At 42.3% G+C, this 27,811-nt stretch overlaps 1 protein-coding gene across 1 annotated transcript; it reads left to right on the plus strand.

Moving 5' to 3' along the window:
• The first annotated feature begins 6,741 nt into the window (after positions 1–6,741).
• Positions 6,742–14,359, plus strand: LOC110309920 (beta-defensin 43). The gene is made up of 2 exons (XM_021182679.2): positions 6,742–6,799; positions 14,205–14,359. Exons 1-2 carry the CDS (start codon positions 6,742–6,744, stop codon positions 14,357–14,359), a joined length of 213 nt encoding a protein of 70 aa, XP_021038338.1.
• The last annotated feature ends 13,452 nt before the right edge of the window (positions 14,360–27,811 follow it).

Below are 27,811 nucleotides of genomic sequence, written 5' to 3' on the forward strand. Positions count from 1 at the left end.
CCTTCTCCAGCACCATGTCTGCCTGGATGCTGCCATGCTTCTCAGCATGATGATAATGGACTGAACCTCTGCAACTGTAAGCCAGCCCCAGTGAAATGTTTGCCTTTATAAGAGTTGCCTTGCCCTACCCCCTACTCAGCTGAGATACCACAACATTGTCTACAGCAATCACTGTGAGGATCCATGCTTCCTTGGAGAACACTAATTTCAGTGAATGAACATCTCTGGGATTCCATCACACTTGCCCCCAAGTCTGTAGCCCCATAAACCTATATAGACCCACAAAGCAGAACCCAAGACAATGTAGTGTACCATACAGTGGCAGGTGTTCAGCACAGTGGAATGCTTTGTTCCCCCAAGTCTGAGGAACCAAGAGGTTTGACCCTTGTGATGGGAGGCTGAGCTCCTTCCCCTCGCCTTTTCCCACGGCTGCTTTCCAGTGCCAACGCCTTCTGAAAGTGCGCCTTCCTTACCGCACCAGTAAAAAGCACAGGAACACTAAAGTGAAGGGCTGGAAAGAGCTCTCCCATGCAAGTAGAAAAAAAGATGTAAGCAGATGTAGCTACACTCCAAAACTGAGACGGGAAGGATTGGAGAAGAAGGGATAAATAGATCAGTTCAATACCAAGAAGTGACAATTATATATACACTGCACGCACTGCTCAGAGTACCCAGTTACACAAAATAAACATAAACATTGTTAGGCCTTATGGTAATTAGTGGTAATTGTTAACTTCACACAATCTGGAATTGCCAGATAGATGGGGCCTCTGTGCCTAGGTGCAGTGTGTACCTACTTCCTCAGAACGAAAACATGTCATCCTAGACAGAGGAAGGGGGCTCAGCAAGACACACAGCTCCTATAACCCCTGGAAGACTTGGGAAGCTCAGAAAGTCACAAGGTCCATGAGGTTCCTAAGCATAAACGGTTATTGGGGAAGAGGAGGTTCCTTGGTGGAACTGCCTGCATGTTGGGCAAGGAGCCTCCACTTCATGAGTCCTTCCCTGTAAACCTCTGCAATTACATGCCGGGCCAAGGTCACCTGATATGGCCTAAGGTATTAAATCAAACTCAGGTGGGAGAGGCCACAGCCCAACTGAGACTGTGACAATTTTATCGAGAGCAACCAGACTTTATATACCTTTATCAGAGGCAGAATATTAATGGCAATTGCCAAAATCAATACAGTTGTAGTTGCCAGGATACAACGTTTGCGAGCTATACGGGGACACAAGATTAATGTCCAAGACCAACTGTCCTGTCAACCTTCCATGTTTTTTTGTTTTTGTTTTTGTTTTTTTTTACTTCCAAAGGAACATACAGAGAAACACAAAGAGGCTTGACTGTTTAACTGCCTGACGGAGAGCATAAGTCTCTCAGGAACTGGAAAGCACATGGTACCCCAGGAGTTATGGACTCTACCCTATGAGCATGCCTCTCAAGGCAGCTAAGCCGGGCCAACTCTACTATGGTTCCCTGCACTCAAACATGCTGGGGCGGGCTCTGGCGATGTATCTTCATATGAATACTCACCAGTGTTCCTATAAGCAAGCCCTCACTCATGCTGTTTTAAATAACCCCCAGTAAATTCATTGGCTCACCAAGCAAAAATTGAGGGAAATCATCTTGTTGGTCTAATATCCATGCTCTACCTGGGTGAATAGGCATTTATTTACACACCACCTGACCTGAGCCCAGTGCACACTAAGAGTCTTTTTTCATCCCTCCATATATAAGTGAAGTGTACCTGCAACACTAGGATCCATAAGGTAAGAAAATATTGACCAGAAATTGATGAATATATGTAGCAATAAGTATTATAAATCCTGGTGTGGGGTTTCTACCTGCCTTAGACCATTTATGTTCCCAAATGAAAAACACACACAGCCTTGATATTTTTAAATATGCCTTAGGCAGCTCAATAGCTAGGCAACTGCCTATCCTCCATGTTGTTAGAATCTACCTTCCTACCAATAACCCCACTATTACTTTCTATGTTTCATTTGGGTTACTCTTAGTTCCCATTAGGCAGCCCTCTGGGCCACATTCTCTTGACCCTTAGCCCATGGCTGCTCTCTTTTCTCCTCTCCTGTACATTTTTCTTCTACTCCATGATGGCTTCTCTCTCCTTTTTCCTTCTCTGTCCAAGTCTCAGAAGCCTTAACCCCACCTATGTCTCTTCTGCCCAGCTATTGGCTGTTGTCATCTTTAGTCACCAATCAGAATTAATATGGGTCCCAGGGGCTAAGTGCTGACTCCAGGTCAGCACTTAGTATTACAATGAACATTAAAAGACAAACCCTCAGCAGATATATAACAAAAGCCCCTTAAGTAACTTTATAATATTTAAATAAGGAAAGTATAAACACAGAATAAGAACAAATAAAGATCCATGAAGCCCATTCTGTATATTCACACTATTCTGAAAGGAGGCTGGGTATGATCCAAGCATGATATATGCACGTTGGAAAGGTTACATTGAACATAATTTGTATCACTGGTATGCATTGCTTGCTTTGACAGCACATACTAAAATTGGACTTGTGCAGAGATTAGCATGAATTAAAAAGTAGAAACATATCTGTCTTAGTTGCCATTCTGTCACTGTGGTGAAACATCAGGACCAAGGCATTGTAGAAGGAAGCATTCAATCAGAGGCTTGCACACGGTTTCAGAGTGTTCATGGCCATCATAGCAGGGAGCATAGAGACAGGTAGGCAGGCACTGTACTGAAACAGTATCTGAGAGTTCACTTCTGATCCACAAGAGGCAAAGAGAGAGAGAGAGAGAGAGAGAGAGAGAGAGAGAGAGAGAGAGAGAGAGAGAGAGAGAGAGAGAGAGAGAGAGAGAGAAGCAAGACTGGGCTAGTGGGCCAGCTTCCTGTGTGTCACACATACACACCCCAGTGACATACTTCCTCCAGCAAGACTACAGCTCCTAATCCTATCTAAACAGTTCCACTACTGGGACCAGGAATTTAAACATATGGACTTATGGAGGCCATTCTCATTCAAACTACTACAAGAACCTGAGAGGGAGAAATGTGACCAAAAAATAAATGATCTAAAATAGTAAGGATTATTTTAAATTTTAGAGTGGCATAGTATACGTATTATTTTGTTAAGAATCTTATTGGTTTCTTGGTTTTCAAATAAAAACATAATATTTAAAGGAGCTGAGGAGGGGAACAGGGATGGGGATCAGGTGCAGGAGAGGGTTTTGGGAGAGGGCTGGAAGAGAGAGCAGAATTGGTGGGGACATCTCTGGGACTAGCCAAAGACCTGAATTGGGGGAGGCTCCCTGGAGGTGACTCTAGCTGAGACTCCTAGCAGTAGGGGGATATAGAGACTGAAGTGGCCACTTCCTGTGGCTAGGCAGAACTTCCAGTGAAGGGAGAGAGATATCAACCCACCCACAAAACCTTCCACCCCAAATTTGTTCTATCTACAAGATGCACAGGGATAAAGATGGAGCAGAGATTGAGGGAATGGCCAACCAATGTCTGACTCAACTTGAGACACATCCCATGGGAGAGAACCAACCCCTGACACTATTAATGATACTCTGCTATGCTTACAGACAGAAACCTACCATAACTGACTCCCGAGAGGCTTCATCCAGCAGCAGATAGAAACAGATGCAGAGATGTACAGCTAAACTTTAAATGGAGCTTGGGGAGTCTTGTGGAGGAATCAGGGAAAGGACTGAGGAAGCTGGAGGGGTCAAGGACACCACAAGAAGACCTATAGAGTCAACTATGAGCCCATGGGAGCTCACAGAGACTGAAGCAACAACCAAAGAGCATTCAGGAGCTGGATCTAGGTCCACCTGCCGCCCCCCCCCCCCATTTGTAGGAGATGTGCAGCTTGGTCTTCATGTTGGTCCCCTAACAATTGGAGCAGGGGCTGTCTCTGAAAACTGTTGCCTGTCACTGAATCTCTTTTTCCTAGCCAGTCTCTTGTTGGGCCTCAGTGAGAGAAGATATGCTTAGACCTGTTGTTACTTGCTGTCCCTGGGTGGGCAGGTACCTAAGAAGGGCTTCCCCTTCTCTGAGGAGGAGAAGGGGAGGGAGGTGATGGGGGAGATTTGTGAGGGTGGGACTGAAAGTAGAGGAGGGAGGGCATAAAGTGAGTAAATGAACTAATTAATGAAAAAATAGAGTGAGAAAGAAAGTCCGGAGTAGGCTGGGTTTGCTGGTACAGGTAGCCTGGAAGCCCAGCTCTGAGGAAGGAGAAGCAGGCGAAGCCCCATGAGTTCCAAGCCAATCAGGGCTACATAGTGAGACAGTGTCTCAAAGATAAGTTAAATAGTGTAGAGGCACAAGTTCAAGCATGAGTGTCTGTGTATACATATAAGAGTTACTAGTATCTTTTTAGTTACTAATAATTTAACAAAGTACTCAATGCAGAGGCAAGGAAAGGTACTGGGTAAGAAGTGGAAACATTAACCCAGAGCACACAGAGCACACAGAGCACACAGAGCACACAGAGCACACAGAGCACACAGAGCACACAGAGCACACAGAGCACACAGAGCACACAGACATTTATTTCCCCAAAGCAAAGTGGGGACCAGGGGACCTAGGGTCAGGGAATGAGTGGGAATAAATAATTCTATGTTTTCTTTTTAAATGTGAGATTTTGAGAGTGTCACAACTAAAAGAAACTGATGTGAACTGCCCGTACTGTTGAGTAGTGGGGTGGTGTTAATTATGTATTGCCTAACTAGTGCCTTTCTGGCAAGCTACACTCAATAAAACTCATGATTCCCAGGCCAAAGTTACTATCTGATAGTAAGTTACCTAAGTTCCCCATCTGCTATAACAACGTGTGCCCAATGCCTGATGTCTCTCTGACCTTTGAAGAAAGGCACTGGCAATTCTCTCTGCCCTCACAGAGGTCCCGGGTGATCTGGCAATACCCAGGTGCTTGCCAGCCTATAGTCAGGGTAGAACAGAGCTGGTCCTTTGATGTCTGTGATGGCAGTGGGCCACTGGGCATCACACAGTGTTCCTGAGTGCCCAGACAGCACCACCTTGTTCCGGATCTACCACGCAGGGAAATGCATATCAATTGAAGATGTCTCAAAGTCCCTACAGTCTGTGCCTTCAGTGTTCCATAAAGGACTTCTAGTTCTCCTCATAAATTCTATCACTTTGCCTCATAAACTGTGCTTCAAAAAAACCCAAGGGTTTGCAGAAAGGAGTCAGCAATCAGTAAATTCTGGACTTCTGATCAAAGATGGTAAAAACCCAAGTCAGACTGCCCTGGGTGGACGCAAGAGTTATCAACAAGCAGCGCGTACCCCCAAGGACCATCACATAGGTTATCCCCTGAGCTTCTAGAATGCTGGGAAAGTGGGGGCCCCGGTGCGTCTGTGTCAGTAACTTAGAGGAGGGAGGACATGAACCTGGGCTTAGAGACAGACAGTGCCCTTCGAGCACTTTCTCCTCTCGCCCTCTTAGTCTGAAATATGTGCTTCCTCTCTCAGGACCTCCACCCATTTCCCAGGTCTCTGTTCATCCACCGTCCTGACAATGGTGTCTTCAAAGTCTCAACATTCGGGGTGAGCTTGCAGAGATAACATAATGACAGGTTCCATCCACTGAAACCCCCAAACAGGAGGAGCACCGTAGCCAGCGCTGGCAGAAAAAGAATTCCCATTTTGGTGATGCAAAGTTCCCAACTTGTAGTGAGTCCATCTGGAAAGCTATAAAGATCATGGGGCTGGAGAGACATCAAACAGTTGAGAACTTGAGTTCAGTTCCCAGCATCCACCTCAGAGTGTTCACAACCACCTGTAACTCCAATTCCAGGGGAACTGTAGCCCTCTTCTGGCTGCTTCAGGCACCTACACTCATGTGCGCATTCCTGTACAAAGGCTCATACACTTTTTTTTTTTAAATTTAAAGTTATAAAGATCACTATCAAGGATATAGACATACTTCTTAGTTTCTAAAGCCTCTGCCTTCTGTAAACCTTCCCTGGGCCTCTCAAGACGGCTCTGGTATCCACTATGTCTCATCAGAACCCAGTAGGTCACTCAGTCAGAAATATGCTCCCGTTGCCTTTTCGTTGGCTCCTGTGCCGTGTGCCTCTGTGTGTTTTAAAATACCTTAATTCTTCTTGTGTAACTTTACATCTGGGAAGTGTGAACAATTTGTGTTCACTAGGATTTTTAGTATAGAAGTTAGTTGGCCTCATTCAGTTATTCAAATAATAGTTGAAGCTCTTCCCCACCCCCCAATCCCTCACACACACACACACACACACACACACACACACACACACACACACCACTAGCCTATGTATAGTTTTGGATCCGAATGTCTATTCCTCAAAACACTGACAGATCAGCATGATGTCACATCAAGGGAATACTTTCCCTCTGTAAGGGGGGCCTTAACTGGCATAGCTCCAGAAACCATGAGAAGACACAGGTTGTTAGCTGTATGTCTCCTCACCTTCTCAGGACTGTTACTACCCTCCCCGCTCTGTGTTCACCATCTGAGCCCACACCCAGCCAGTGTTTCATAAATGTGATTATTAGTGTGCTTAAATCGAATGACAGTCATGTCCGTTGCATGCTACCTCCTGGTACAAAGCCTCATTGGAACACAGAAATGTTCTTGCTACTGAAAGGTTCAATAACCATGCGGCAACTTACAACTCCTGGGCCAAGGCCACAGAGAGGCTCTACTCATTCCAGCCTCTGGTTCTCATTGGCCTCCCTCCTCTGCTATGAGGGTCCTGTTCTCCATCCTGGGGGTCCTCACCTTGTTAACCATAGTTCCTCTGGGTAAGACAAACGCTTTTCATTCCAGGGGTGTGAAAATAGAGGTGGAGGAGATGCAAGGTATGAAAGAAATTTGAGGAGTGGAGAAAAGGAAGCTGGGTTAGAAGAAGGTGAGAGAGGGAGATGAGGCACATCCTCCGCCATTGTCCTGGGGTCACAGATGCTGCCAGCAGGAGGCAGAGGCCTGTGTTATATGATCCTTTAAGGTCAGTTGAAACTCTTATGGTTTTACTTAGTCTATGTGGGAATTATATAAGGTAGGAATGAAGGCTCCAGCTGAGTTCATTTTTAATGTTTATTAGCACTTATTAATTACCCATGATAATGGGTTTCATTGTGACACTTTCATACATGTACATGGCATATTTTGGTTATATTGAATCCCTCATCTTGCACCCATCTCCCTCTTCAAAGCCTCTTTCCTCTTGCCAGCCAGCCTCTGCCTGCATGGGTTGGGTTGGTTTGTTTGGGGGGGGGTGATTTATTTTTGTTTTGTTTGTTAGTGTTTGATATAGGAGATTCCCTTGGGTTTGGGGTTTTTGTTTTGTTTTAGATAATGATATAATTATGCAATTCCCCCTTCCCTTTTCTCCCTCAAGCCCTCCCATATCCCCTTCCTTGCTCTTTTTCAAACTCATAGCTTTTTTTTTCTTTTTTTCAATTACTTGTTGTTGCATGCCTATTAGGGATGTATAACTCTATATACATATATATTGGTAACTATAACCTGTTCAGTCTGTATGATGTTACTTGTATGTATACTTTCAGGGATGACACTTTTGGTATTGGAGCACACCAGCCGTGTGCTCTTCCTGGGGAAGACTGTTTCTCCCACTCTCAGCGCTCCTTGGTTGCCTGTAGTTCTTTGTGTAGAGGTCTCTCATGGGCTTTCCCCCTACACAGCAGCATGTCTGTTACTGCTATCCTTGTTCCGCTGCCATGTATAGGCAGTCATGTTAGTGAGACTTTGTGGGTGTAGCGTCTGACATTATTAGGAGACACCATTTCGTAGCAAAATCCCTGCTCCTCTGGCTCTTAGAATCTTCTCATCCTGTCTTCCATGTTTCCTGAGCCTTCAGTGCGGGAGAGTTTTGTAGATTTATCCCTTGGAACTAGGCTCCACAACTCTGCATTCTGATTGGTTGTGGTTTTCTGTAGAAGTCTCTATTTATGCCTTCCTTCCTTCCTTCCTTCCTTCCTTCCTTCCTTCCTTCCTTCCTTCCTTCCTTCCTTCCTTTCTCTCTCTCTCTCTCTCTCTCTCTCTCTCTCTCTCTCTCTCTCTCTCTCTCTCTCTCTCTCTTTTGGTCCTTCTCCCTTCCTTTCATGTGTGTGAATGTGTGTGTGCATGTACATGTGTGTGTATATGTGTGTTCCAATGAGTCCCATTAGTGTTATTTATAGAAGCATATGTCAGAGTTCATTTTCAGGAACACAGGAAAATTACCAATGGTTACATCACTGAAAAAAAAGTTTCTCCCTCCCCCCATCAACTACTAGCTGAATATAAATACTCAGGAAGGGTGAGCCAGCAGCTCCACCCTCCCCCTGACAGAATATTGATGGGCCCCCATATAGGAATCTTGTACAGTTTGCCATAGGTGCTGGAAAGTCATCATGTTGGATCCAGAATTCGGTTTCTCTCTCTCTCTCTCTCTCTCTCTCTCTCTCTCTCTCTCTCTCTCTCTCTCTCTCTCTCACCACCACCACCACCACCACCACCACCACCACACACACACACACACACAAAACACAAAATCCTTGCCCCTGGGCAGAAGGGGGGCTGTTAATACAGATGTCCCTCTTAGAGATGGGTATTCCACTATCATTTACTCTCTGTACTGTGACCATCTTTGCAGTCACTGATATCAGCCCAGTGCAGAGAGAAACTTCTTTTTTTTTTTTGATTTTTAATATTTTTATTACATATTTTCCTCAATTACATTTCCAATGCTATCCCAAAAGTCCCCCATAGCGCCCCCCACTTCCCTACCCACCCATTCCCATTCTTTTGGCCCTGGCATTCCCCTATATTGGGGCATATAAAGTTTGCAAGTCCAATGGGCCTCTCTTTCCATTGATGGCCGACTAGGCCATCTTTCGATACATATGCAGCTAGAGACAAGAGCTCCGGGGTTCTGGTTAGTACATCATGTTGTTCCAACAATAGGGTTGCAGATCCCTTTAGCTCCTTGGGTACTTTCTCTAGCTTCTCCATTGGGAGCCCTGTGATACATCCAATAGCTGACTGTGAACATCCACTCCTGTGTTTGCTAGGCTCCGGCATCGTCTCACAAGAGACAGCTATATTTGGGTCCTTTCAGCAAAATCTTGCTAGTGTATGCAATGGTGTCAGCGTTTAGAAGCTGATTATGAGACGGATCCCTGGATACAGCAGTCTCTAAATGGTCCATCCTTTCATCACAGCTATGAACTTTGTCTCTGTAACTCCTTCCCTGGGTGTTTTGTTCCCAATTCTAAGAAGGTGCACAGTGTCCACACTTTGGTCTTCATTCTTCTTGAGTTTCATGCGTTTATCAAATTGTATCTTATATCTTGGGTATCCTAAGTTTTGGGCTAATATCCACTTATCAATGAATACATATTGTGTGAGTTCTTTTGTGATTGTGTTACTTCACTCAAGATGATGCCCTCCAGGTCCATCCATTTGGCTAGGAATTTCATAAATTCATTCTTTTTAATAGCTGAGTAGTACTCCATTGTGTAAATGTACCATAATTTCTGTATCCATTCCTCTGTTGAGGGACATCTGGGTTCTTTCCAGCTTCTGGCTATTATAAATAGGGCTGCTATGAACATAGTGGAGCATGTGTCCTTTTTACCGGTTGGGACATCTTCTGGATATATGCCCAGGAGAGGTATTGCTGGATCCTCCGGTAGTACTATGTCCAATTTTCTGAGGAACCGCCAGACTGATTTCCAGAGTGGTTGTACAAGCTTGCAATCCCACCAACAATGGAGGAGTGTTCCTCTTTCTCCACATCCTCGCCAGCATCTGCTGTCACCTGAATTTTTGATCTTAGCCATTCTGACTGGTGTGAGGTGGAATCTCAGGGTTGTTTTGAGTTGCATTTCCCTGATGATTAAGGATGTTGAACATTTTTTCAGGTGTTTCTCTGCCATTCGGTATTCCTCAGGTGAGAATTCTTTGTTCAGTTCTGAGCCCCATTTTTTAATGGGGTTATTTGACTTTCTGGAGTCCACCTTCTTGAGTTCTTTATATATATTGGATATTAGTCCCTTATCTGATTTAGGATAGGTGAAGATCCTTTCCCAATCTGTTGGTGGTTTTTTTGTCTTATTGATGGTGTCTTTAGCCTTGCAGAAGCTTTGTAGTTTCATGAGGTCCCACTTGTCAATTCTCGATCTTACAGCACAAGCCATTACTGTTCTATTCAGGAATTTTTCCCCTGTGCCCATATCTTCAAGGCTTTTCCCCACTTTCTCCTCTATAAGTTTCAGTGTCTCTGGTTTTATGTGAAGTTCCTTGATCCACTTAGACTTGACCTTAGTACAAGGAGATAGGAATGGATCGATTCGCATTCTTCTACATGTTAACAACCAGTTGTGCCAGCACCATTTGTTGAAAATGCTGTCTTTCTTCCACTGGATGTTTTTAGCTCCCTTGTCGAAGATCAAGTGACCGTAGGTGTGTGGGTTCATTTCTGGGTCTTCAATTCTATTCCATTGGTCTATTTGTCTGTCACTATACCAGTACCATGCAGTTTTTATCACAATTGCTCTGTAGTAGAGCTTTAGGTCCGGCATGGTGATTCCACCAGAGGTTCTTTTATCCTTGAGAAGAGTTTTTGCTATCCTAGGTTTTTTGTTATTCCAGATGAATTTGCAGATTGCACTTTCTAATTCGTTGAAGAATTGATTTGGAATTTTGATGGGGATTGCATTGAATCTGTAGATTGCTTTTGGCAAGATAGCCATTTTTACAATGTTGATCCTGCCAATCCATGAGCATGGGAGATCTTTCCATCTTCTGAGATCTTCTATAATTTCTTTCTTCAGAGACTTGAAGTTTTTATTATACAGATCTTTCACTTCCTTAGTTAGAGTCACGCCAAGATATTTTATATTATTTGTGACTATTGAGAAGGGTGTTGTTTCCCTAATTTCTTTCTCAGCCTGTTTATTCTTTGTGTAGAGAAAGGCCATTGATTTGTTTGAGTTAATTTTATATCCAGCTACTTCACCGAAGCTGTTTATCAGGCTTAGGAGTTCTCTGGTGGAATTTTTAGGGTCACTTATATATACTATCATATCATCTGCAAAAAGTGATATTTTGACTTCATCTTTTCCAATTTGTATCCCTTTGATCTCCTTTTGTTGTCGAATTGCTCTGGCTAGGACTTCAAGTACAATGTTGAATAGGTATGGAGAAAGTGGACAGCCTTGTCTAGTCCCTGATTTTAGAGGGATTGCTTCAAGCTTCTCACCATTTACTTTGATGTTGGCTACTGGTTTGCTGTAGATTGCTTTTATCATGTTTAGGTATGGGCCTTGAATTCCTGATCTTCTTTGCCAGGCTCTGACAGCAGCACTGATCTATGGGCCTAAGCAGCTACTTAGACGGTATTGATGGTATTGATGAGTCTGCCATGCCCATTAGCAAAACAGCAGCTGCCTTCCACTAGGGCTGACCACCTCCTGAGCCACTGGCTTTTGACCAGGTTTGCAGCACCAGATGTGTTCACGGGACCAATCTTCCTGTGACTCAGGACCCAATCTCATTTGAAAGTGGCTGTTTGTGTGGCAGACTTGCTGCTATTGCACCAGGGGGCTCAGTCTGTATTGTCATCTTACACTGAGCTTATGGCTGAGTGAGACTGTTGGTGACGACCCTCCCTGGAAGCCTGCAACACCTTTCCACAGTGTGAGGGCAAGCCAGTGGGAAGACGTGTCATCACTGTTCCAGCCTGATCTTCTACGTCCTGTGATGAAGGCACATGACCTTGTCAGGGTCTTACCATTGAGGTCTGATGGGCAATCAACAACAGTTTCGCCTTAATTATTAGTCATGCGCTAAATCATCAATTTAATCTTCCAAATTTAAATTTAAAAATCTACCAGTATTATATAACAAATACCTCTACCTGGATTTTCATTATCTTCTGATGATTTGTCATTTTGAATGCACACTAGCCACAATTAACAATTTCCCTGAACATTGGTGTTGCTTTATATTTTTATTGAGAGATAATTTACTCTTTCAGTATGTTTGTAAGTTATGCAGCCATTGCCACTCTCCATTCCAGACATTCTTCCTTCTCCCTCTCCTGATGCCCTGGAGGTCTCTCCCACTCTGGACCTTGAATATAGACACAGCAATACAACCTATGGCCCTCCGGTCTGGCTTCTTCCACTCGGAACAATGTTTCCAAGTTCGTCTCAGCCTGAGTTCATCATTCGTTCTGTTACTGAAAACTGTTGCACTGGACTGAAGAGATGACTCAGTGGTTGAGAGCACTGGTTTGACTCCCAGCATCTACATGGTGACTCACAACCCTCTGCCACTTCTGTAATATGTAGCACCTCTTAAGTGATAACAGGTGAAGAGAAAGGCATTCTCTGTGTCAACAAGGAAGGTCCCCAAACTAATCCTTGGTGGGGAGTTGGAGACAGTGCTACTGGCTTAGCCTGGTCATATTTATGTATAGGACATCTTGAAGAAGAGTGACCAGACAAAACAGGACTGTAGCAGCAAAGATAGAGTTCAGCCGCCTCCAATGGTGCGCCCCAGGGCCCCATCCAGGCATCGCGTCCTCCCCTTCCTGAATCTTTTCCTCCAGCTTCATTTCTTTGACCGTCTCCACCCTGCTTAGATGTTTCATTTATTCTAGATTCCACACATGACAGAGACCATGCAAGGCTGGGCACAGTGACACACCTATCATCTAAGCACTTCAGAGGCTGAGCCAGGAGGATTGGCATTGTGAGTTCAGTGATAACCTGGGCTACATGATAAGTACCTAGCCATTCAAGCCCACATAGTGAGATTCTGTTTCAAACTCCAAAGGAGGAAAAAAGGGGGAAGCAGCATTCAGTGCTTTCTTTCTGGTCTGGAGGTTTTGCTTAGCATGGTCTTTTCACTTACTTTCCTGCAAACAGCATATTCCTGTCCTTCTTCATACCCTGATCCATTTCTTTAACCACACATCCGTGGACTAGCACATAGACTGATCCCACAACGTAGCTGCTATGAATACACTTGAAATAATTTTGCTTCAGGAATTAACCTGCCTTTTTCCCCCACCATAGGTAGAAATGTATAATAAATAATTCTGTCCCCTCTCAGTGGCTGCCCCCTTAACCTACCCTTTCCAGAGGAAATTGTCGTTTGTCTGTGTTCATCTTCTTTGTGTTTTCTCTCACATTCATTTTTAGTGTTGTTTTTCTTATATTCTGTGAGTGTTTGCTATTCTTTTCTTAAATCATGAACTATTTTAAACAAAAATAATAATAAGTAATAGGAGCTAGAGAGATAGCTCAATGGCTAGGCTGGAGAGATAACTCGATGGTTGGGTGTCCTAGCTGCTCTTGTGTGGAACCTGACTTCAATTCTCAGAACCTACATGTCAGATCTCAATCATCTGTAACTCCAGCTCCAGGGGATCTGACACCTTCTTCTGGCCTCTGCGGGCACCAGGCACGCACATGGTGAACAAACATGCATGCAGGCAAAATATTCATATATATCAAGTAAAGCTTTTAAAATTAAATTAGCACTAAAAATAAAAATTAGCAACAAAGGGACTGGAGAGGTGACTCAGCACTTAAGCCACTGTTTTTGCAAAGGTTCGGAGTTTGAGTCACAGCACCCATGTCAGGTGGCTCACAGTCATCTATAACCCCAGCTCTAGGGAATCCAGCATCCTCTTCTGGACTTGGTGGGCATTCACACGAATGTGGCAGACAGACAGACAGACACAATTTCTTTCATTAATTAATGTATTTATTCACTTTATATCATGACAGCAGCCCCCTCCCTCCTCTTCTCCTAGTCCCAGCCTCACAAGCCCCTCCTCCCATTACCTCCTCCCCTTCTCAGAGAAAGGGAAGCCTCCCTTAGGCACCAACCTGCCCTAAGACACCATGTCACAGCAGGACTAAGTGCATCCTCTCCCACTGAAGCCAGACAAGGCAGCCCAGCTAGGGGAGGGGGAGCCAAAGGCAGGCAACAGAGTCAGAGACAGCCTCTGCTCTAATTGTTAAGGAACCTACATGAAGACCAAGCTGCCATACACAAATTTTTGAAGTAGTGAAAACAAATCCTTTAAAAAATAACAACCACGCCCCCCGCCGCCGCCATAAACAAACACACAAGAAATAATAGCAAATAAGCAATACAGTGAAATGTATTTGTCTTCTCTTTTCAAAGCCAGGAGCTTCCTTGAGAATCAGGACTGTTTTTCAAAGCACCGCCACTGCAGGATGAAGTGCAAAGCTAATGAATACGCCATCAGATACTGCGAGGACTGGACCATCTGCTGTCGGGCGAAGAAGAAGGAATCCAAGAAGAAGAAGATGTGGTGACATGTTGACCTCTGTCTTCTTAGATTCCAGGAGAAGGCACCGAAAGTAGATACAAGTTCCTTGTCTACTTACGAATAAATGGTATGACTAGTAACAGGAACTTCACGACAATTTCATGCTTAGATGGTCACGTGCACATAAATACACGTCTTATCATACTGTGAGTCTATTTTCATGTGTAAAACCTTCAGCAGATTGTGATACTCCATATATACCATTGTATATCTTCAGAAGATATACACTCCATATATGCAAGGTTGGCCTTGGCAATGCTAAATCAAATCAGTGAGGAGGAGGAAGAGAGAAACGGAAAAATGTTGGGAAGAAGAAGAAGGGCTCAGCAGAACAGGAAGAGGAAAAGATAGAGGAGTAGGGTGAATCTGAGCAACATGTATCATGTTTGTATCAATGAACACATTTTAAATTATTTTAAAATTTAATAGAAAATAATCCTGGTCTTGGGTAAATCATTTGCCATTTAAATGCTCTTATCTGTCAGATGAGGTAAGAACACAATAATTTTTTTTCTGAAAATAGATTTATTTATTTATTTATTTATTTTAATTTTTAATATTTTTATTACATATTTTCCTCTATTACATTTCCAATGCTATCCCAAAAGTCCCCCATAGCGCCCCCCACTTCCCTACCCACCCATTCCCATTCTTTTGGCCCTGGCATTCCCCTATATTGGGGCATATAAAGTTTGCAAGTCCAATGGGCCTCTCTTTCCATTGATGGCCGACTAGACCATCTTTCGATACATATGCAGCTAGAGACAAGAGCTCCGGGGTTCTGGTTAGTTCATCATGTTGTTCCAACAATAGGGTTGCAGATCCCTTTAGCTCCTTGGGTACTTTCTCTAGCTTCTCCATTGGGAGCCCTGTGATACATCCAATAGCTGACTGTGAGCATCCACTCCTGTGTTTGCTAGGCCCCGGCATCGTCTCACAAGAGACAGCTATATTTGGGTCCTTTCAGCAAAATCTTGCTAGTGTATGCAATGGTGTCAGCGTTTAGAAGCTGATTATGGGATGGATCCCTGGATACGGCAGTCTCTAAATGGTCCATCCTTTCATCACAGCTATGAACTTTGTCTCTGTAACTCCTTCCCTGGGTGTTTTGTTCCCAATTCTAAGAAGGTGCACAGTGTCCACACTTTGGTCTTCATTCTTCTTGAGTTTCATGCGTTTATCAAATTGTATCTTATATCTTGGGTATCCTAAGTTTTGGGCTAATATCCACTTATCAATGAATACATATTGTGTGAGTTCTTTTGTGATTGTGTTACTTCACTCAAGATGATGCCCTCCAGGTCCATCCATTTGGCTAGGAATTTCATAAATTCATTCTTTTGAATAGCTGAGTAGTACTCCATTGTGTAAATGTACCATAATTTCTGTATCCATTCCTCTGTTGAGGGACATCTGGGTTCTTTCCAGCTTCTGGCTATTATAAATAGGGCTGCTATGAACATAGTGGAGCATGTGTCCTTTTTACCGGTTGGGACATCTTCTGGATATATGCCCAGGAGAGGTATTGCTGGATCCTCCGGTAGTACTATGTCCAATTTTCTGAGGAACCGCCAGACTGATTTCCAGAGTGGTTGTACAAGCTTGCAATCCCACCAACAATGGAGGAGTGTTCCTCTTTCTCCACATCCTCGCCAGCATCTGCTGTCACCTGAATTTTTGATCTTAGCCATTCTGACTGGTGTGAGGTGGAATCTCAGGGTTGTTTTGAGTTGCATTTCCCTGATGATTAAGGATGTTGAACATTTTTTCAGGTGCTTCTCTGCCATTCGGTATTCCTCAGGTGAGAATTCTTTGTTCAGTTCTGAGCCCCATTTTTTAATGGGGTTATTTGACTTTCTGGAGTCCACCTTCTTGAGTTCTTTATATATATTGGATATTAGTCCCTTATCTGATTTAGGATAGGTGAAGATCCTTTCCCAATCTGTTGGTGGATTTTTGTCTTATTGATGGTGTCTTTAGCCTTGCAGAAGCTTTGTAGTTTCATGAGGTCCCACTTGTCAATTCTCGATCTTACAGCACAAGCCATTGCTGTTCTATTCAGGAATTTTTCCCCTGTGGCCCTATCTTCAAGGCTTTTCCCCACTTTCTCCTCTATAAGTTTCAGTGTCTCTGGTTTTATGTGAAGTTCCTTGATCCACTTAGACTTGACCTTAGTACAAGGAGATAGGAATGGATCGATTCGCATTCTTCTACATGTTAATAACCAGTTGTGCCAGCACCATTTGTTGAAAATGCTGTCTTTCTTCCACTGGATGGTTTTAGCTCCCATGTCGAAGATCAAGTGACCATAGGTGTGTGGGTTCATTTCTGGGTCTTCAATTCTATTCCATTGGTCTATTTGTCTGTCACTATACCAGTACCATGCAGTTTTTATCACAATTGCTCTGTAGTAGAGCTTTAGGTCTGGCATGGTGATTCCACCAGAGGTTCTTTTATCCTTGAGAAGAGTTTTTGCTATCCTAGGTTTTTTGTTATTCCAGATGAATTTGCAGATTGCACTTTCTAATTCGTTGAAGAATTGATTTGGAATTTTGATGGGGATTGCATTGAATCTGTAGATTGCTTTTGGCAAGATAGCCATTTTTACAATGTTGATCCTGCCAATCCATGAGCATGGGAGATCTTTCCATCTTCTGAGATCTTCTATGATTTCTTTCTTCAGAGACTTGAAGTTTTTATTATACAGATCTTTCACTTCCTTAGTTAGAGTCACGCCAAGATATTTTATATTATTTGTGACTATTGAGAAGGGTGTTGTTTCCCTAATTTCTTTCTCAGCCTGTTTATTCTTTGTGTAGAGAAAGGCCATTGATTTGTTTGAGTTAATTTTATATCCAGCTACTTCACCGAAGCTGTTTATCAGGTTTAGGAGTTCTCTGGTGGAATTTTTAGGGTCACTTATATATACTATCATATCATCTGCAAAAAGTGATATTTTGACTTCATCTTTTCCAATTTGTATCCCTTTGATCTCCTTTTGTTGTCGAATTGCTCTGGCTAGGACTTCAAGTACAATGTTGAATAGGTATGGAGAAAGTGGACAGCCTTGTCTAGTCCCTGATTTTAGAGGGATTGCTTCAAGCTTCTCATCATTTACTTTGATGTTGGCTACTGGTTTGCTGTAGATTGCTTTTATCATGTTTAGGTATGGGCCTTGAATTCCTGATCTTTCCAAGACTTTTATCATGAATGGGTGTTGGATCTTGTCAAATGCTTTTTCCGCATCTAACGAGATGACCATGTGGTTTTTGTCTTTGAGTTTGTTTATATACTGGATTACGTTGATGGATTTCCGTATATTGAACCATCCCTGCATCCCTGGGATGAAACCTACTTGGTCAGGATGGATGATTGTTTTGATGTGAAGAACACAATAATTATGATTATATAAATTAAAATGTGTTACCTGATCTTTCTATATAGGTCCCTCTGGCTCTACAGGTTTCTGTTAAGGAGTCCAGTGTAATCTAATACCTTAGTAAGAGTAGGGACCCCTCTCCTTCAGTTTTCAATGTTTTAACTATAATATACCATAGAGAATTTCTTCTCTGGTCTTGTCTACTTGGTTTCTATAGGCCTCTACCTGGATAAGCATCTCAGTATGGATTTGGGAAATTTTTCTTAGATGATGTCACTGAAGATATTATCTGTGCCTTTATTGTAGTATTCTCCTATGCCCACAATTTGGAGGCTAGGTCTTTTCATGATATACCAGAATTATTTTCTCATGTTCAATTCTTCTTCTTCTTCTTCTTCTTCTTCTTCTTCTTCTTCTTCTTCTTCTTCTTCTTCTTCTTCTTCTTCTTCTTCTTCTTCTTCTTCTTCTTCTTCTCCCTCCTCCTCCTCCTTCTTCTTCTTCTTACTTCATCTTCTCCTCCTCCTCCTTCTTCTCCCTCCCCATCCCCCTCCCCCTCCCTCTCCCTAGCCAACTGAGTGATCCGACACCTCCTCTTTGTCTTAAATCTTCGAATCTCTGAATCTGACACAATCCATTCCACTGCTGGGGTTTTCCACTGAGGTTTTTTGGTTTTTTGTTTTTTAAATTTGTTTTGTTTTTACTGGTTTGATGTTTTTCAGTTCCAGCATCAATTCAGAATTCAGTTTGGATTCTCTTCATTTCATCCATCTCTTTGGTTTTTTATCTTCTTTTAACTGTGAATTTTTAAAAATCATTTGCCTGGACATTCTTCTGGGTCATTTTCATTAGGGCACATCACTATGGGATTTGTGTTTTTCTGGAGGTGATAAATTCTGTGTGTGTGTGTGTGTGTGTGTGGTTTGTATGTGTTGTATGTGTGTGTGTGGCATGTGTTGTTTTTGTTTCTGCATTGGGATTTGTGCATCTAGAACTAGTTTGTTGGTTCAGTTTTTCTTTATTCTGTTCCAATCACCTTTCTTCTTTCAGCAGAGGTGTTTGTAATGTTTAGGGTTAGGACGATGACTTCTGTGCTTATCTGGTATTGGAGATACAGCCTGTCTCCCGGCTCTTGTTCCCCTGTCACCACTTGGTGACTTTAGCCATTCAGTCAAGGAGCCTGGAACAAATTTCCCCTGTCAGTGCAGACTGGTCCTGGTTCTCTAAGCCAGATAGAGCAACCGTGGTGTCCTGTCAGGTAGCTGTCAGGGCTCTGGGACTCTGAGCTATGTGTGGTGGCTGTTGAGTCCCTGGAATCAGCCGTAATAGAATTTGAGTCATTAAAGTATACAAATATCAGACAGAGTGGTGAAGCATGTTTTTAATCCCAGCACTCAGGAAGCAGAACCAGATGGATCTCTGTGCATTTGAGGCCAGCCTTGTCTACATAGCAGTTTCCAGGCCAGCCAAGGCTACATAGTGAAAGGAAGCAGAGAAAGAGGAGGGGAGTGGGGAGAAAGAAGAGGAGGAAGGGAAAAAAGAGGAAGAGAAGGAGGTAGAGGAGAAGAAAGAGGAGGAGGAAGAGGGGAGGAAAAGTAGAAGAGAAGGAGGAAGAGGAAGAAGGAGAAGGAGGAGAGATGATCTATTTGGATCTATAGAACACTTTGGTAACATGAACCTTCTAACAATATTAATTCTGAGGATTCTTCTTTTCTCCTGTTGTGTCCTTACATTTATTTTTCAATTCTTATAGCTTCATTGCGCAGGTCTCTACCATCTCTGTGCTAGGCTGTTACATACAGGGAGAGGGAATTGAACTTGTGTGTCTTTCCTATGGTTGCTTAGTCTGTACTGAATCAGAGAGGCTGATGTCCACCAGAGATGTTCTTCGTGGCAGCAGTATTTCTTTGTGTATCAGCGGCTTCTGCTGACCACACTTGGATTTTTCATCCCGTGGGTTGGGCAGGTTCTCTCACCTTCTGAAGACAAGCCCCCCACCCCTCCAGCCTCACCTATAGGGGTGGCTGTTTTAGCTAAGGGATGTCTAAGTCTATTGGCTGTGTGGGAAACAGCCATAGTGCTGAGACCTATACAAACATAACCTCTGTCTTCACACTTTCAAGAACTGTTGCCTAATAATCACCCTGCAGGAAGGATGCAGCTCAGGGAGTCCTGTAGCCCACGCTAAGCTCAGAGCTTTGCAGCAGTGAACAGCAGATAGGTTGGTTCAGAATTTTAACTACATCCTGACCTCAGGCTCCAACTCCACGGTGATTCTCAGTTGATGAGATCTTTTCCTGGCAACTATGGGCAGAGCTCTCTCTCCTAGGCTAAGCCAGGTGCCTGCCTCTTGCATCCCTCTTGCTCACCACAGCTAACTCACTAGACCGCCCTTCTCCTACAAGAATGGCCAGCTGAATCAAGTCTCCTTTGCCTGTGGAAGTTCCCTAACTTGGGTCCTCCATCAGGACCTGTCATTACTGTACAATTATCTCAGAAGACACTCCTTAGCTTCTCTGTCCACTGCTCACCCATGTGCCAGATCAGTCGTTGTCTCACCAAAACCTCTAATTGGACCCAAGGCTTTTGAGGCTGTGGCTAATGGGAACAGAACTGCAATTGCTTTCAGTTCGCTTTACCATTCGGAAGTGGTCTCTGTTTCCCCTCGTTCTGCCAGACAACTACCTGGCTGAAGCTGTTTGGCTTGCTTCTCTGTGTCCTGCATTATTTTCTCGGCCCATTTCCAGTACCTGACACTCCTTTCATGGCTGCCAGAAGCACTTCCTCCGCCTCTGTCTTTGTAATGTAGGCTTTTGTCTTGTTCTGTCCCTCTCCTTCTGTCCCAGCTCACACAGAGACAGACTCTCCATCACCATCTTATCCAGGAGTTCATTTTTGTTAATGGCTATCCACAGTTTCGTTGTGGATATAGACTGCCTTTATCCATTCATCAGTTGATGGGCATCTAGGGAGGTCTGTGGGTCAGGGTGGTGGCTATTGTGGGTGGTACTACAAGAAGATAAGGATGTGTACTATCTGTGTGTGTCGATGACTTAGATTCCTTCAGGCACAGACCCAGAATCACACGGTCATTCCACGGTTAGTGTCCCCCCACATCCCTCTGGCCCGATTTCCATAGTGGCTGCATGAGTTTATTCTCACTGGCAGTGTATAAAAGTTTCTTTCTTTTACAACTTTGCCAGCATTCACTGTTTGATTTCTTTCTTTCATGTTTAAAAGAATCTCTTTTTTTTCTATTCAACTGACATAGTCTCATGCATTTTTTTAAAATAAAAAAAAATCTTGGAAGGATTGTCGTCAAAATGCAATTAAGGTCTCTTGATTTCTATTTCTCGGAATCCTCTAATTTTCATACTTTTATTATTTTTTATAATAAAATGTTTTTAAGCCTCAAGAAAATTCTTTTCACAGTCTCCTTTTTCAGCTGTTATCAGTTCACAGCTATCCATTAGAATCGTGGCCAACTGCTGACCCGTGCATGGTGGATTTCCTTCAAGCCATCATAGAGTCATCTTTGCTAAAAGTATTTCCTATTAACCAGAGTTAAATGGTGACCTCTGATAAGTCCCAGTTTCAGATGAAAACTGTGCATACAAAACTGTCTACAACTAAGTCCTATGTTAGGAAGTGGACACTGTGTGCCTAGACAAGCTGTACTTCTTACCTTTCAATTTTCTGTTTATAGGAATTATCCAAATCATTCTTAAATGACTTAAAATGTTGTCACTATTTCTATATCCAGTGGAAATTCAGCTTTTAACTACTGTGGAATTTGACCATTCTGGCAAAGGCAAGGCTGAATTTCTTGATTTAAATAAGATGCAAACTACATAAGACTGCAAATGTTTAACTGGTGAAAAATAAGAAAATGCTCCAGTAAAGAACATGCTATCTAAAAAATTCCAGTTTCTGTCTCATAAACAAATAAATAGTCCTTCTGCAGTCTCTGTTTAAATAGATATAATATTCACATAGCCAGTTCAATAAATTTTATTCCTTAATCATAAAAACCTGCTGTGCACATTGTTTCCTTGTTGTGCAAATCTCCACTCTTACCAAACATCACAAAAAAAGTCACTGATTCTAAGAATGAAACCATCACAGGGAAGGGGGGGGCTAATTAACATATATTCAACATATGAGGACATGCACAGTTTATTTAACACTTTCCATGAATATTGTAGCATTTTCTTGTCAGAAACAGACATTTAGGACTCTGTCACAATATATCAAAATTTGCTATTCACAGTTTAATCAGCTTTCAAACTCCAAGTGATAACCAGTCAGTTTAAAGAAGCAAGCCCTAACCTGCTTCAGAAAGGAGTCCAAACCCTCCAACTCTTTAGCTGTTCCAACACACCATCTGTAATTAGGTTTAATTTGACGATTATTTAATTGTGGAGAATGTCGATAAGAAACAATTTAAATAAAGTCCACCTTTCTGGGCAGGAAGAAATGCAGCTCTGTGGAAGCTCAGGGGGTTCTGATGATGCATAGTTTGTGATGGCCCTGACAGGAATTACAGATCGAACAGTATGCTTCAAGTTGTCCAGATTGCATTAGCAACCATGTGAGAAAGTTCTGGAATGTTTACACAGTCCAAAACCCTAGTTACTTGCTTAAGCAATTCTTCCAAAGACTACAACAGACCTATGTCATGGACTCGTGTGTGTGTGTGTGTGTGTGTGTGTGTGTGTGTGTGTGTAAACTGTATGTGTGTGTAAAGTGTATGTGTATATTATGTGTGTGTGCATGTGTATGTGTGTATGTATGGTGTGTGTGTGTGTGTGTGTGTGTGTGTGTGTGTGTGTGTGTAATTGTTAAGTAATAGAGTAGAAGTATAAAAACTCAACCCTTTAGAATTCTGGCTGTATTCCAATGGATAACTGACTAAATTCATTTTAACAAATCTTAAATCTTTTTACTTCAATTACACGTTTAATTCACTAAAGTTGTACAAACCCCAGAAGGTCTATTAAGGACATATATAGCATGTTAATGAAAACTATTAAATTATCTTAAATTAACTCCTAAGGGGGGAAATAAAAAGCAGTGGCACAGGACCACAGCATGGGACACCAGAAACGGGCACTCTCTAAAGATGTTTACATATGCTATAGCTTCACACAAAAGTATGGCAATAATTAAGACTTTTAAAAAAGAATTTGGACTGCAGAACTGGGGTTCCTGGTCCGGGGAGTCTCTGGACACCCAAAAGGACCCACACAGAATCCCCAACAGCATCCTAGGACCTCTGGTGAGTGGAACACAGCATCTGCTCCAATCCAATTGCACGGGACCTGAGACTGCATTAACCAGGGAAGCAGATAACCTGGCCTGATCAGGGGCACAAGTCCCTTCCGGTCCACTACAGCACCAGGGTTCCTGGTCCAGGGAGTCTCCGAACACCCCCAAGGTCTACACAGGACCCTCCAAAGGATCTTAAGACGTCTGGTGAGTGGAACACAACTTCTGCCAGGAGGTAGGTTCGAACACCAGATATCTGGGCACCTTCCCTGCAAGAGGAGAGCTTGCCTGAGGAGAGTACTCTGACCACTGAAATTAAGGAAAGAGCTAGTCCCCCAGGTCTGCTGATAGAGGCTAACATAATCACACGAGGAACAAGCTCTAACCAGAGACAACTATAACAACTAGCTCCAGAGATTACCAGATGGCGAAAGGCAAATGTAAGAATCCTACTAACAGAAATCAAGACCACTCACCATCATCATAACACAGCACTCCCACCCCACCTAGTCCTGGGCACCCCAACACAACCAAAAAGCTAGTCCCGGATTTAAAAGCATATCTCATGATGATAGTAGAGGACATCAAGAAGGACTTTAATAACTCACTTAAAGAAAAACAGGAAAACACAACCAAACAGTTAGAAGTCCTTAAAGAAAAACAAGAAAACACATCCAAACAGGTGATGAAAATGAACAAAACCATACTAGACATAAAAAAGGAAGTACTGCTGGGCATGGTGGCGCATGCCTTTAATCCCAGCACTTGGGAGGCAGAGGCAGGCAGATTTCTGAGTTCAAGGCCAGCCTGGTCTACAAAGTGAGTTCCAGGACATCCAGGGCTTATACAGAGAAACCCTGTCTCAAAAAACCAAAAAAAAAAAAAAAAGGGAAGTAGACACAATAAAGAAAACCCAAAATGAGGCAACGCTGGAGATAGAAACCCTAGGAAAGAAATCTGGAACCATAGATGGGAGCATCAGCAACAGAATACAAGAGATGGAAGAGAGAATCTCAGGTGCAGAAGATTCCATAGAGAACATCGGCACAACAATCAAAGAAAATACAAAATGCAAAAGGATCCTAACTCTAAACATCCAGGAAATACAGGACACAATGAGAAGACCAAACCTACGGATAATAGGAGTAGATGAGAATGAAGATTTTCAACTTAAAGGGCCAGCAAATATCTTCAACAAAATTATAGAAGAAAACTTCCCAAACCTAAAGAAAGACATGCCCATGAACATACAAGAAGCCTACAGAACTCCAAATAGACTGGACCAGAAAAGAAATTCCTCCCGACACATAATAATCAGAACAACAAATGCACTAAATAAAGATAGAATATTAAAAGCAGTAAGGTCAAGAAACATATAAAGGCAGGCCTATCAGAATTACACCAGACTTTTCACCAGAGACTATGAAAGACAGAAGAGCCTGGACAGATGTTATACAGACACTGAGAGAACACAAATGCCAACCCAGGTTACTATACCCGGCCAAACTCTCAGTTACCATAGATGGAGAAACCAAAGTATTCCACGACAAAACCAAATTCACACATTATCTTTCCATGAATCCAGCCCTTCAAGGATAACAGAAAAAAACCAATACAAGGACAGAAATCACACCCTAGAAAAAGCAAGAAAGTAATCCCTCAACAAACCAAAAAGAAGACAGCCACAAGAACAGAATGCCAACTCTAACAACAAAAATAAAAGGAAGCAACAATTACTTTTCCTTAATATCTTTAATATCTCTTAATATCAATGGACTCAATTCCCCAATAAAAAGACATAGACTAACAGACTGGCTACACAAACAGGACCCAACATTCTGCTGCTTACAGGAAACCCATCTCAGGGAAAAAGACAGACACTACCTCAGAGTGAAAGGCTGGAAAACAATTTTCCAAGCAAATGATCTGAAGAAACAAGCTGGAGTAGCCATTTTAATATCTATTAAAATCGATTTCCAACCCAAAGTTATCAAAAAAGACAAGAAGGGACACTTCATACTCATCAAAGGTAAAATCCTCCAAGAGGAACTCTCAATTCTGAATATCTATGCTCCAAATGCAAGGGCAGCCACATTCATTAAAGACACTTTAGTAAAGCTCAAAGCACACATTGCACCTCACACAATAATAGTGGGAGACTTCAACACACGACTTTCATCAATGGACAGATCGTGGAAACAGAAACTAAACAGGGACACAGTGAAACTAACAGAAGTTATGAAACAAATGGACTTAACAGATATCTACAGAACATTTTATCCTAAAACAAAAGGATATACCTTCTTCTTAGCACCTCATGGTACCTTCTCCAAAGTTGACCATATAATTGGTCACAAAACAGGCCTCAACAGATTAAAAAATATTGAAATTGTCTCATGCATCCTATCAGACCACCATGGACTAAGGCTGATCTTCAATAACAACATAAATAATGGAAAGCCAACATTCACGTGGAAAATGAACAACACTCTTCTCAATGATACCTTGGTCAAGGAAGGAATAAAGAAAGAAATTAAAGACTATTTAGAGTTTAATGAAAATGAAGCCACAACATACCCAAACCTATGGGACACAATGAAAGCATTTCTAAGAGGGAAAGTCATAGCTCTGAGTGCCTCCAAAAAGAAACTGGAGAGAGCACACACTAGCAGCTTGACAACACATCTAAAAGCTCTAGAAAAAAAGGGAGAAAATTCACCCAAGAGGAGTAGACGGCAGGAAATAATCAAACTCAGGGGTGAAATCAACCAAGTGGAAACAAGAAGAACTATTCAAAGAATCAACCAAACGAGGGTTTGGTTCTTTGAGAAAATCAACAAGATAGATAAACCCTTAGCTAGACTCACTAGAGGGCACAGGGACAACATCCTAATTAACAAAATCAGAAATGAAAAGGGAGACATAACAACTGATCCTGAAGAAATCCAAAACACCATCAGATCCTTCTACAAAAGGCTATACTCAACAAAACTGGAAAACCTCGACGAAATGGACAAATTTCTAGACAGATACCAGATACTAAAGTTAAATCAGGATCAAGTTAACCATCTAAACAGTCCCATATCCCCTAAAGAAATAGAAGCAGTCATTTATAGTCTCCCAGCCAAAAAAAGCCCAGGACCAGATGGGTTTAGTGCAGAGTTCTACCAGACCTTCAAAGAAGATCTAATTCCAGTTCTTCACAAACTATTCCACAAAATAGAAGTAGAAGGAACTCTACCCAACTCATTCTATGAAGCCACAATTACTCTGATACCTAAACCACAGAAAGATCCAACAAAGATAGAGAACTTCAGACCAATTACCCTTATGAATATCGATGCAAAAATCCTCAATAAAATTCTCGCTAACCGAATCCAAGAACACATTAAAGCAATCATCCATCCTGACCAATTAGGTTTTATTCCAGGGATGCAGGGATGTTTAATATATGAAAATCCATCAATGTAATCCATTATATAAACAAACTCAAAGACAAAAACCACATGATCATCTTGTTAGATGCGGAAAAAGCATTCAACAAGATCCAACACCCATTCATGATAAAAGTCTTGGAAAGATCAGGAATTCAAGGCCCATACCTAAACATGATAAAAGCAATCTACAGCAAACCAGTAGCCAACATCAAAGTAAATGGTGAGAAGCTTGAAGCAATCCCACTAAAATCAGGGACTAGACAAGGCTGTCCATTCTCTCCATACCTATTAAACATTGTATTTGAAGTCCTAGCCAGAGCAATTCAACAACAAAAGGAAATCAAAGGGATACAAATTGGAAAAGATGAAGTCAAAATATCACTTTTTGCAGATGATATGATAGTATATATAAGTGACCCTAAAAATTCCACCAGAGAACTCCTAAACCTGATAAACACCTTCGGTGAAGTAGCTGGATATAAAATTAACTCAAACAAGTCAATGGCCTTTCTCTACACAAAGGATAAACAGGCTGAGAAAGAAATTAGGGAAACAACACCCTTCTTTTTTTTTTTTTTTTTTTTTTACTTTCAGCAGAAAGCATTTTATTTTCTTTTTCTGTTTTCTTTTTATTTCATATACAAGTTACAGAGAAAACCTGAGAGCTGTTTCCACCAGGCTTGATATATGCAGAATGGAAAAAATAATAGCAAATTCTAGTGCTGGGAGAGCATTGCAGTGAGGCCCTAGTCTGGAGGGGGTGAGCTGAGTGATTTTTACATTCCAGTTTTTTCCAGCATTTTCTTTTTTTTTTTTTAATATTTTTATTACATATTTTCCTCAATTACATTTCCAATACTAACTCAAAAGTCCCCCATAGCACCCCCACTTCCCTACCCACCCATTCCCATTCTTTTGGCCCTGGCATTCCCCTATATTGGGGCATATAAAGTTTGCAAGTCCAATGGGCCTCTCTTTCCATTGATGGCCGACTAGACCATCTTTCGATACATATGCAGCTAGAGACAAGAGCTCCGGGGTTCTGGTTAGTTCATCATATTGTTCCAACAATAGGGTTGCAGATCCCTTTAGCTCCTTGGGTACTTTCTCTAGCTTCTCCATTGGGAGCCCTGTGATACATCCAATAGCTGACTGTGAGCATCCACTCCTGTGTTTGCTAGGCCCCGGCATCGTCTCACAAGAGACAGCTATATTTGGGTCCTTTCAGCAAAATCTTGCTAGTGTATGCAATGGTGTCAGCGTTTAGAAGCTGATTATGGGATGGATCCCTGGATACGGCAGTCTCTAAATGGTCCATCCTTTCATCACAGCTACGAACTTTGTCTCTGTAACTCCT

This window comes from Mus caroli, unplaced genomic scaffold, assembly GCF_978045245.1.
Source record: "Mus caroli unplaced genomic scaffold, Mus_caroli_1 scaffold_12, whole genome shotgun sequence".
Classification (NCBI taxonomy): domain Eukaryota; kingdom Metazoa; phylum Chordata; class Mammalia; order Rodentia; family Muridae; genus Mus; species Mus caroli.

What these genes read in the sequence shown, in the direction of transcription:
- LOC110309920 (XM_021182679.2), top strand. Translation starts at nt 6,742, where the DNA reads ATGAGGGTCCTGTTCTCCATCCTGGGGGTCCTCACCTTGTTAACCATA. An exon ending in GTTAACCATAGTTCCTCTGG is followed by an intron (nt 6,800 to 14,204) that starts GTAAGACAAACG and finishes CTCTTTTCAAAG; the next exon opens with CCAGGAGCTTCCTTGAGAAT.